This window comes from Trachinotus anak, unplaced genomic scaffold (genome assembly GCF_046630095.1).
Source record: "Trachinotus anak isolate AG129_WGS33_773 ecotype Australia unplaced genomic scaffold, CSIRO_AGI_Tana_v1 ptg000001l, whole genome shotgun sequence".
Classification (NCBI taxonomy): Eukaryota; Metazoa; Chordata; class Actinopteri; order Carangiformes; family Carangidae; genus Trachinotus; species Trachinotus anak.
In genome coordinates, this window is record NW_027273852.1 from 10,300,040 (window position 1) to 10,312,510 (window position 12,471).

The 12,471-nt window shown below is 37.2% G+C and overlaps 1 protein-coding gene across 1 annotated transcript in view; it reads right to left on the bottom strand.

The window, feature by feature from the left end:
- The window catches only part of LOC139619969 (glypican-6-like), an 86,349-nt gene that overhangs the window by 37,566 nt on the left and 36,312 nt on the right, over positions 1–12,471 (bottom strand). The window contains exon 4 of the mRNA XM_071475054.1: positions 11,617–11,782. Within this exon, the coding sequence (XP_071331155.1) occupies positions 11,617–11,782 (166 nt within the window). The remainder of the gene's footprint in view (positions 1–11,616; positions 11,783–12,471) is intronic.

Consider the following 12,471-nt stretch of genomic DNA (forward strand, 5'->3'; position numbering starts at 1 on the left):
ACAGATTTGATAATTAAAGACAGCGAAAAAAAGTGAAATACTACTTCAGACCAATTTTTTTGTTGGTCAACCAACAAAACCGCAATTGCTTGCTGCTGCTTCAAGATAGCAATCCGCCTGACCATGCCTCTTTTCAAGACCAACACACACGGGCACTCAGATGGGCGCAAGTGTATTTGCTATCTGAACAACGTGGGCAATGAACAACTGTTGAGAAAAATACGGTTTTACTTATTCAAAGAGACAGATCAAACTAATCAGGACAAAAACAACACTGCAAAGGTTTTTTTTTTTTTTATTTTGTTGAAATGGTTTAAGGCACAGTTTTTGCTGTAGAAACTGAATAATCTCAATAATTCAGTGGTCTTCATATGTGTAAGCAGAACACCAGCAAAAACCTATTTAAAACTGCCAGGATGAAGAGCCCCTGCTGATCTGAACAAGTCAGACTACTGAGGCCTGACATTGGCTTCTGCTGACCTTATAGGAATAATTTGTCATTTTGCTTATTCAATCTCTAGTGGTGATTTAAATGAGAAGCTCAATACTCTTCATATCTGTCTGTTAAAAATAAAGCTACCACCAGCAGATGGTTAGTTTAGCACAAAGACTGGAGACAGACGGAACAGCTAGCCAGGCTCTGTCCAACAGTAATAAAATCTGCCTGCCAGCAACACAACGTTCACGTACTCACACGTTGTGTCTCATTTGTTTAAACCGTATAAAAACCAAAGTGTAAGACAATTCTGTGTTTTAGGAGAGAGTTAGCCTGTGTTGTAGGCTAGAGTTCTGGTTGCCAGGCAACAGGCAGGGACACCAGAAAGTTACTGCTCCTAACAGACTGTAGATTTGTCCCCATCTTTTACAGTGTATTTTCTCTGGTAAGGTTATCGCTTTGTGTCCAGTAGGAACAGGAAAAAATCATTACAGCTACCAATAGAGTGCTGCAGGAGTAAGTCCTAAAACCTGGAAATAAGTTTGTATTTCAGTGCTTAAAGTTCCCTCATCCCGTGGTGAACAACAGCTCAAGACATTTTCACATTTCATTCTACGACATAAAATACACCAGTGAAAACTCCAGTTGTGATTTCTTAAAGCGTTTATATGTTTTGAAAAAGGCCGGTTGCTAACAAGTGGCTAAATGAGTGGTTATCCGGGATGTTAAACATCATCACACTGAACGCGAAAACCAATCTACTCACCCGTCTGCCTTTACAGCCTTGCTGTGTTTATACATTCTTTTGCAAACTATCACTAACTTTGGAAGAAGAAAGGTTTTTGTAGAGGAGGTAAGCACGCTAAATCAAACTACAAGTTGGAAGTTTAGCAGGGGTGACAAAGTCATGCAACCGTTGTGTAGTTCTTAATAGTTGAACGGTACTTTTACTCCTAGCAACTTTATGTAGGCTTAAAAAAAAAATCAAGTAGGTGGTGTTCATTTGTGAAGATTATTGCGCTGTGGAAAACATATAATTATCATAAACCTTTGTTTGTGAAAGAGTTTCAATCTCAAGGGCTTTTTGTTGAGGGAACCGGGGTTGGGATACAAAACTACCTCTTTGAAAAAATCATAGGCAGACTGCTGCACTAGAATTAAAAATTTCATTGTACTTTTTTAAACAAATTACCCTTATTCTAAAAGGACATAACTTCTGTGTAATTGAGTGGTTGAAGATCTGGTGTGATATACCCTGCTGGAGAAGCTCCTTTTCCTCAGATATAGGGAGCAGAATTCATGTCCAGTTTGAAAGTCATTGTGCTGAAGACAAAGAATTTTCTTTTTTTTTTTTTTTTACAAAGTTTAAAGTCAGATGAGTTTTCTGCTAGTTCCAAGAAATTATCAAATCATTTTATTTGATACATTATGAGACTTTTTGTGCTGTTAGATAGAACAAGGTGAGTGCTAGAGTAAGGGATTTTTTTTTTCTTGGAGGAGGAGTGGAAGTTTGTATTTACTTAACCTTTTGCCCATGGGTGGTGAAACAAGCCACAAAGATTAGACAGTGCAAACAACCATTAGAAATCCATTTAGCTCCAGAGGTGTGGGTGAAATGGCTTTTAGGCACCACTGTTCTAAATCATCGCTGTTCAAAAGCATTTATCCTCTGGATGGAAAGTAAGACCTTTCACAGGAAGGAAAAACATAAATAGCACAGAGGATACCAGACTGCAGGTATACTGGACGCTAATTTTCTTCATGTTACATCACATTACAGATTGGGCCCCACACAAAGTGAAGACAATGATGGCTAGTCACACGAGAACTCTACATATTGAACAGAACTTCACTCCCATGTCAGCTTCAAAGTCTGTGGCTGCTTGCGAGAGTTCAAGTTTCAATCCAATTTTCAATACACTGTAGCTCTGATTGCACAATATGGTGAATGACCAGACCAGTCCTTTTCTTAGAGGTCATTATACTGAACAAGCAAAGGGTTTGAGGTTCAACAAGAAATTTGTAGTCATCTTGTAGTCATAATTGATTCATGGTTTTCAGTAAGAGAAACCATCATCACTAGTTTCTATGTCTTTATCTAAGTAACCACTAAGTTTTAAATTGAACTCCCCCATTGTATATACAAGTAGAGCTGAAACGATAAAGCAATTGATCAATTACATTTACATTTACTCATTTGGCAGACGCTTTTATCCAAAGCGACTTAAAAGTGAAGGAATTACTCCATTAGTCATATGAAGAAAATTAACTGGCAACTTAAAATGCTACTTACATATTAATACATTTGTAATAATAATATAATCATATAATATACTGCAAAACTCACATGGCCATTTTCCTCAATATGCGTACATACTGTTACTTAAGCAAGATTTTCAATACAGGACTTTTAACAGTTCTGTATTACTACATTTACTTGGGTAAAGGATTTGAATACTTCGTCCACCACTGATGATTTCATAGGTGACTGCTGTCACAGGTTAATCCGTGGCTCTCACCTTTCACAGAGACTCAAGTCTGCAACTGCAGTACCATACGCAATTATATTACATAAGCACCAAACAGAGGTAAGTTTCAGCTCTTTCCATGCACTTGCTCTCCTTCAGTCGCCCACTCATGTGCCATCTCTTCCTTTGTCAGATCAGCTGCAGAGTCGATTAAATCTATTTTAAACATTAATAACACCAAATTAAACTCCTACCGTGTCCTTAGTAAAAATGACTCTTAACTAAAGCCAAGTGTTGCCTGAACCACATTCAACTCTGTTTCTGATGAGGGTCATTGGTTGGGTGAATTACATTGGCCCATTCAGACTGGCTGCCGAGCGCATGTTTAACCTGCGTCACGCTGTAGGTGTGAAAGGATTATTAGAATGTCTTAATCATGGTGAAGTGTGTGCAAGGTATATATCAGTGTTTGAACTCATGTTGGCAAAAGCATTAAGTTCAAAGCCTTTGTATGAGCATAAAACATTTTTTGGTCTGTGTGTGGTCTGACTTTCAGCCATGGGTTGTCCACTCAGTTTGTTAGGGAAGGTTTTTTTTTTTTTTTCGAGTCAATATTTTATTCATGAGGGATTTTTCACAAAGGAAATGATATGTTGCTGGCTTGAATTTTCATAAACAGTGAGGTTGTGGCTGGCTTCAATTACCAAGTGAAACAAATCACCTAATTAAAAAGAAATGAGCAGATAGAATCGATGCAGATCACTTCCAGTGTGGTGACAAGTCTCTCCAGAGAGAACAGTAACAGTCTGTAAACACCAATCCAGCAAGATTGCAAATAAAACTGCGGCACACTCAACCAGTTCACTTTAAAAGTACTTTAAGCAAGCAGCAAGTCTCACTGTGAATACTGTGAAGGTGCAGGAGGAGAAGTTTCATCACAGGTGTCAACTACGTGTCAGCACAAAAAAAAAATAATGATAATGAGATGTGGGGTGCAAACTGCAGAGGACAATATTCATCACCACAGCATGTGACTGATATTCAAATGACCTGAGAGGAAGAAGACATCAATTTATGCAGGCAGCTTGATAAATAACATCAAAAATGGTTAAAAACAGCCTGCCTCAGAACATTCCTCAACAAAAAGAACAGCCAACCAGAAGAGTTGTTTTTAAACAACACGAGGACAAGTAAACACTGTCAGAGTGATCATCTTTAAACAGATATCCAGTGATTTATGCAGAGAGAGTAATGCTCCATATATCCCGGAGGATTCGGTGCATGGGTCCTGATCATGTTCTGTGTGGAGTTCTCAGGTGTGATGAACAGACTGACAGCTGTTCATCAGCAGCTACACGTTTAAGATAATCCATGTAGTTAAAATCTAATCCCACACTTAATCTCATCAAATTGCACATGGACCGCTTCTTGAACTGCATCTTTATAAGGATACACAGTGCAGAAAAAGGTAGCGTTTATTGCAAAATAATTTCTAAATATAATTCTGGTATTTGCAGTGAATCCACTGCAAGAATTAATAGAATATACTATTTGGAAATACCATAATTAGCATCTGTCTCCATCATTAATGCACTGAGCAAGTCTCATGATTAGGAACAGAACAGGGAGAGGTCAGGAAGGATTTTTTCTCCAGTGGGAGCGAATGGATTAGAGACTGACTACTCAGCAGAGCCCATTTAATCTACTGTATGATTTATTTGGATTTGATTCAGTGTAACAAAAAGGAAGAAATACAGATTATAGTGTGACATTCTAGCTCTATTTAGCTGATGTTCCTGTTATGCTTATTATAGCAGCTGCACAAACAAATATTTACTAACACTACCCATATTAATATTACAAATTAGATGACCCCCTGGAACTAAAGCTTTCCAAATAATGGTCATATTTTGTTTGCTTGTCTATCTAATCCCATACATGCAAAACAAGCATATGGGAAATGCCTTTTGATCTAAGGTTGTTAGTTTTGCAAAGTTACAAGATCTCCTCGCTGCAATGCAAATACTGTACTGTATATCACATGACTACAAATACAGAGGAATGATGTGATTTAGGATGGTGCTTTTTCCATTATTTATCGTACACTGGCTTGAACAACAAATAATAATTTTCAGAGAAAGTGGAACAACAAAGTAAAACATCCAAAAAAAAAATTTGATTCTTGAACCATTATTATATTTATTCTGCTGTGAAAGGACAATACGGAAAACAAAAACTGGCAAATAAATCCAGAGACATTTTGAAATCACACTGCTGGGAAATATATAGCAGCACAGCTGCTCTTCATATACTCGCACATCTGTTTCAGTTTGCCTCTGGCAGTGCCACAACAGTCTGCCAGTCCCTTTTCGTTTCACATGTATATAATGGATAAATGAAGGTGAGGACTTGGTTAATGTGAATTGGTGCATTTTCTTTTTTTGTTCAAGTCCTGTCACAAGTTGGAATCTATTTAATCAGAGTGTTATTTCCTGCAAGTGGACGGTGTTGTAAGGAAAAATCTTTGCTATCGGGGGCACAGCTTCCAGGTTTAAAGGATTTTTCACTCTTTGGTTGGATTAGTTTTCCCCTCCCCAATATCTTGTCTCCTCTGGTCAGTGGAGCAGGTATATGATGTTGGACTGAATGGATGCCACAGGAATCAAGATGAATATCTTAGCTCCGAGTCTGTGTTGGCTCAGAGGGACTCTTTTTCCCAGTGTCTCACAAACCAAAGCTTATTCTTTTTAACAAAACTAATATAACCCATTTAATTTGACTGGTATATGTAAATAAAGGCAAGATGACTACCTACCATGTCTGAGAAAATAACACTACATTAATATAAAATGATTTATATTTTATTATACTACTCATGCATATGGCATTACACATTACACTAATCTATCTGTCTGACCATATATAAAAGAGTGTTCCTGACAATTTAACACCGAGAGCCAAGTCAATACCTTATTCGTGGTTAGACCATAAGCTAATTGAAAATCTTTCATCCTATAATGAACATGAAATGTCAGCGCCGAAAGATATAGAACTGGCATTTAATCTACACACAGGAACAATAATCCTATTGACAAGAGTTGTGATAGAGACAGAATGAACATCGCTCCAGGATTAACGGCAGAAATTCGTAATTGTCAAATTCAAGTGAAGCAGTGTCTCCATTTGATTCTTTGGTAATGGAGGAAATGTAGACATTTTCAGTCGGACTGAAAGACATTCGGCATTCTCTCATACTGATACTTCATTGTTTACAGTATATTGTAATCTATTAGTACAGATGCACAGTGTTTGAGTTTGCTGCTGTCATGTCCCGTCCTTCACCTTAGGTTATGTTTTCTGTTTTCTTCAAGTTAATGTTTCACTTTCTGTTTTATTTTAGTGAGTCTCATTTCAGATTTACACTTTCTGCCATTGTCTGTTTCTTGCTCCCCCTCATTTTGTGGTTGTGATAGCTGCATGAATTTTCTCTTGCAGTCCGAAGAAATGCAGGTTTGGTGAAATGGTGACTCTTGAATGTCTGCAGGACGGGACAAGTGGCTTTGAAAACTGATGGATTGAAATTAATATTTCAGTATATACAAACAAACTTATAAACAGACTAGCATGGTAGATTAACAGGCTGCTCGGCCTGTTGAAAGTGTAATTACAGACATGCTGTTACAGCTTGGTGCCCTGTTTACTTTGTTGACTCTTTATTGAATGTAAGCACTGACAGGTGTTTCTAAGCAACCAATTTTGGACATTAGTGGGTTTCAGAGACATCTGAGGCAACAGCAGTAGTAGACATGCAGTGTTTTATTTTGGGACAGTGGTATTCTACTGGTTTCATCAGCAATCGATATTTTATAGTTTTTTAAAAATGCCCTGGTTGTAACTTATTTTTTCATTATTGACTATCAGTAAATGTTAATGTATAACTCAAGATGATATCTGTACATTTCTTGTTTTGTCTGAGCAAAAGTGCAAAACTCAAAGATATTTAGTTTACAATGATATAAAAAAGAGAAAATCAGAAAATCCCCATTTTGGGGTTTCTGCAACCACATACTTGATGATCAAAAATAGTTCCTAATTTATTTATTTATTTTTTTTTTATTGAGCAACTAATTCATCAATTGACTAATTGTTTGAGCTATGCATTTAACCTCATCAATAAACACCCACATTTCTTTAACTGGTAAAAATTATATATTTGAGTTATTTTTATGTGTTGTGTTGCATTTGTTGTTGGAAACATAATATTGTACAGTGGGATCCTAAAGCCTGACACCACTTACCACGGAAAGGGCTCTCAGACCTTTAGACCCCACTATATATGTAAATAAATACAGACTGATTTTAGAGTAACAACACATACAGAGGTTGTGATGTTAATTCTGGGTCCCACCTTCAAGAGTTGCCGAACCAGTTCATATTTGTATCAGGTCATGAATTATTGTTCACTGCGATGGATGTGTCCAAGTAGTAAAAGGTGACTGTTAAAGTATAATGACCCCACTAACCATGGTGCAGCTTGCAAAATACAAGACTGATTGTCTAAATATTCCTATCAAAGGTCAGTAGAGCAGAAACACGCCATTATCTTTCATCTTCCACTCTGCAAATTGACATTGACTGCAGTGAACTTGCTGGACTAATGTTGACGTATCAGTTATAGTAATATTAGATAACCAGACTGCACTGTGGATTAATTAAATACCATTTTGAAGTACAACGATTACAGAGCTACTACTATGGATTTCTTGCATGTTTAATTTCTCAAAAGTAAAAGGAATATACAGTCTAAATCTGGTCAGTGAGTGTGCAAGTGGAAATGTTTGTAATTCCTATTATGGACTGATGACCTGTTGAGGTATTTTCTCTGACTTTTACCAAATCTTATAATATATTCCAGCACACCAACCCCCTATAAAAGGTCACACTATTGTCATAACACATCACAAGCCTGGAAGATGCTCTATCTACTATGCTCTGCTGATATGCAGTGTGGGGTAAATGAAAGTTCAGCTATACAGTGTTGATCTAAAATGACATCATCTAAAAAGGGTTAACTAGAAATCTACCCATGATTGTAAATATTAATTATAAATAAAAAAAATACTGTATAGTATTAATTACAGTGCATTATATATTACAGTAGAATAAATGAGAAAACGTTAATATTAATCAAATAGAATGTAAATAATAATGGATTTGTGTGAACAAAGGCAACTACAAAGTGAAAACACTGAGATTCTTCTTTTCAAATGCAGGAATCTCACCCTGTTGAGTTTCCTTAGAAGCTGGACTATAAGGCAGTGGGCTAACTTACAGTTTTATCATTTTCTGACGGAAATGATTTGACTTAATATGATTAATACATAGATATGAAGCATTCCAAATAACACAACACGCCCCTCAGTGTCAGGACAGATCATACAGTATGTGGCAGCCTGTTGTTCATTTAAAGACTTGATGAAATGAACGAATGTATTGTTTTGCAACAAGATTGGCCAAATGACTAAAAACAGTACATTGTAACTAAACCTTCCTCATAAATCAAAGTTATCATTTCATAAAACATGGAGGGATATAGAGTTGGCTTTAAAGCTAAACAAGCATGAAGTTGTTGTTTCTTCCTCAGTATTTGTCAATTTGGTTTAAACTGCGGGGATATATAACCACAAACTATGTTCAACAAACTACCACAGCATGCTTCAAATACTATCAGAAGTCCACCTGGACCACCAATGTCTTAAGCATCCCCTGGAATCTGCACCAGTCAATGCTTCTGCTGTGTTTAGCTCAGAGGAGTGTTTGTTTTAATTCCCACTTGTGGGTGGTGCTTTGCTCCACACTTGTCTGAGAATACCAGGATCCACTGGAAGACAAAATGACTGACCTCAGAGTATACAAAAGAAAAAGTGCAAGAGAGCATACTAGAATTTGCATATGTGGTCTTTCAGATATTGAGGGTTTTGTTGAGGTCATTACAAGAGTTTACACTGTGCTACACCCCTGCTTTTGGGGAAAGGTTCCCCTACATGACACAAGCCAGCATCTGTCAGTCTTGTCGTTTCTCCTGCCGCACTGCAGCTGCTCTGCCCTGCTCTTGTTGAACACAGAGCCGTTCAGGCCACCATGGATAATATGTGAAACAGATCTGCCTCAGTTCCACAGCATGTATCCTGAAACTGGTTGTTTTCTGTTGCTTTGCAAAACAAGCAACACCACCCCTGACCTAATAAATTACTACCAAAACACTGTCTCATAGACTGATATGCTCTGATAGACATACATTTGTGACATTGTTATCCAATGAAAAAATATAAAAGAAAGAATTATATACAAGATATACAATAAATAAATACAATACAATACAGTAAATTCCCTTTTATTTTCCATTTTGTAGCTGTTCTTTTTTTAGACATCTCTGTTGAGACCATTGCTGATGAAAGCCCTTACTGTTGTCCTGAAAGTCTACATGTCTACATGAATCAATTGCATCTTTAAAGCTATATTAGAAGATGCCTTTGCTAATACGAATGAATCAAATCATTCCTTATAGTGTAAAAAATGTTGGTAGTGCTGCAGATCCCACTGAGAATCAACACTCCACCCTGAAGCTCTTTGCAGCTCTCACCTTCTTTGAGCTGCTCATTGTTTTGGTTCGCTGGTCCATATAGTCCCAATGGCTCTCACAAAGACTGGAACAAAACTTTGTGTAACTCTATCAAGGTCACAAGCTTACACAAGCTTGATGTACGCTACATGACCAGCATAAAATGGACGAATGACAAAGATGATGAGGGACTGGTGAGGAGGACCGAACATCAAGCGGGCCAAAAAAAAAAAACAAATAAAACAAAATACTGATGTTTTCTCTGGACAGGGAGCACCAAACAGGAGCTAAAAGACATTCACATAAGACAAGGGCAATGTGTTGCCCAAGTACTGAATCTGCTGTATGTTGGTATTTGTTTGCTAAACATAAGAAACAGAAACATAAGAAGCTAAAATATGACTGTAACTTCTGTTATGTGATGCATCTCCATGTGAAACAGGGTTTGGGAGTGATCAGATCTCTCTGGGATCTGATTTGACTGCTGAAAGTGTGTTGACTTGACAGCAACCTTTGTCCCTGACATCACTCTGATAGCTACTCTTACAACCTACACACTAATGGTCAAGTGTGGCTTTATATGATGGTTGGTAGCTGGTTGGCCCATATCACATTTCAGCCTGGTCTCACCAAATGGAGTTTGAATAATACAGCATTTTTTTTTTTTACACATATTATCACTATGTATTCGTCTCATTTCACGGTATGTCATTTCTCTACTGACTAACCCCTAACCTGAGCCAAAATGCCGTTAAATGACACACAAAAGCTTAAAATGCGTAAACATGAATGCAATATGTCCCTGAAAGTGGTGTGCTATTTAAACACAATCCAATGATAACATGTAACACATTTGACTGGTTAATTTGTGGATCAACCCCAGAGTGCAAAATGAGTCATTAAAAATATTGTTTTGCAGGAAGCACAAAAAGGGATTTTGAAATATAAATGCACCAAACTGCTCTTTCACGTCAGGAACAGCGAGAGCTCCTTCTTCTGTTTTTCACAGCAGACTAGTCACATTTTCACTGTCACTGCTCTAGTTCCATTCTACACTGACAGCAGGAATCATCTATGTAACACATTCTATGAAACATTATGTAAATATATAAATATTACATTCATGTTCGTATTCTTTGTCTCTGAGCTGAGCAAGTTCCCATTGAACTTCCCTTCACAAAACATGACACTCCCTGTGGTGCACTTCTGCCCTATTACAAGTCCTCATTTAGCCCAGCAGGAGAGCAGAATCCCATGAATAAAACCTTTTTCATGCAGGAAAATATTGATAGAAGAACTACAAATAAAGCACCTTCTTATCTGAGGGCCCAACATGTGTCAATGAAACTGATGTTGTCAAACCAGACAACACAGCCCTAGCTGTAACCTCTCTAAAAATAGAAAGTCAAACATAACACACTGATTATTCTGCATACTTGAAAGGTTAACATTTTGAGTTTAACCATCTTTTTACATTTTATACATCATCATCACCAAGCACTGTGGAAGCACAGAAACACCATAATCATTTGTTTAATTTGTATAAACAGATGAATGCCTAATTGTGAAATCTAAATTGTGGAAATTTTAGAGAGGGAAATTCAAACTGCATAAATTCCGACAGATTATAAAGAAAAAATATTTAAATGCCATAAATTCCATGGCATTTAAATTTCAACGTTAAATCAATTCAACGTATTGCCTTTGTTTACTTCCACAAGGCATTAGGCTCAAAGTGCCCAAAGTACAGTGTGCTTAGTGTTTCAACACTATGGTGTTTATACAGCAACGTCTTTACTCTTCAATGAGCAAAAAAAAAAAAAAACCCCAATTAAACCATATTCATCGCAAGTCTTGCAGTTATGGCTGATCTCACCAAATCAACACCGCAGTCTGCAGCAAAAAGTGTAAAAGTTGAAAGCAGTAGATAGTATTTATAATGCTGAAGGTGGAAATTTATTCTAAATGTCTCATTATTGTGAGTGCTAATACGATGCAACTTCCTGTGCTTATTTCCCACCACATCATAAATATATAGACATAAATACATACATTTATTAAAATATATAGAAATGGATCTAAACACTTACCAATGTACTGGTTCCACTCTGGATCCAGGTCAGCTTGATTGGCCAGGCAGCCCTTCATGACATTCAGACAGTAGTTCTTACAGGGTTTAACTGCTGGCATGCCCTGACAAAAAGGGCAGTACAGCATCTTTGTCAGCGCTCGCATGCATGCTGGAGTGCTGCTTACCTGCAGGGACACAGAGTGTGACATTAGCATCTGGACAGCCCCTATGAAATCCATGATCATTTTGAGATTCTGCCACTTGTCAATAATTACATAGACAATCTGAATTTGCCATTTTTAATTTTCTTTCTATTATAATCATCTTAATCTGCCTCAATTTTCAGTGCATTATTTTGAAAAACCTTTAATCAAAGATTTGTGTCAGTGTGCACATTTAGAAATGTCACTAGAGCCGAAACAACAGAGTGTTTCTGCTGAATGAAAACTTTTGTCACATTCAGTCACTGTCATCACAGTGTGTGTGATCATTACCAGATACTTTGGCCTGCCAAAATTAAATAGAAACAAATATTATTTGCCTACTCTTCGGCCAGAATTGCATTTTGCTCCTGAGTTACTCTTTCTTTATTTATTTTTCGTTTGCGTGATTTCACAAACAAAAGGGATACGATGTTGGACTTGGCAGGAAAGCCTCATTCGTCATCAAGTTGTAATCACAAATCAAAAAATGCAAGTTACAGTAGACAGGGTAAGTATAATGATCACAGACACAATATTTCTCAAGTGTGTTTTCTCAGTTAATAACTCCACAGCATATACACCTCATCTTCACTTGAGCTACAAGTCTGGCTTGTAACGCAGGAAACATACATAAGCAATAGGCAAACAACTGTAGGCCTTAATAAGCAGAG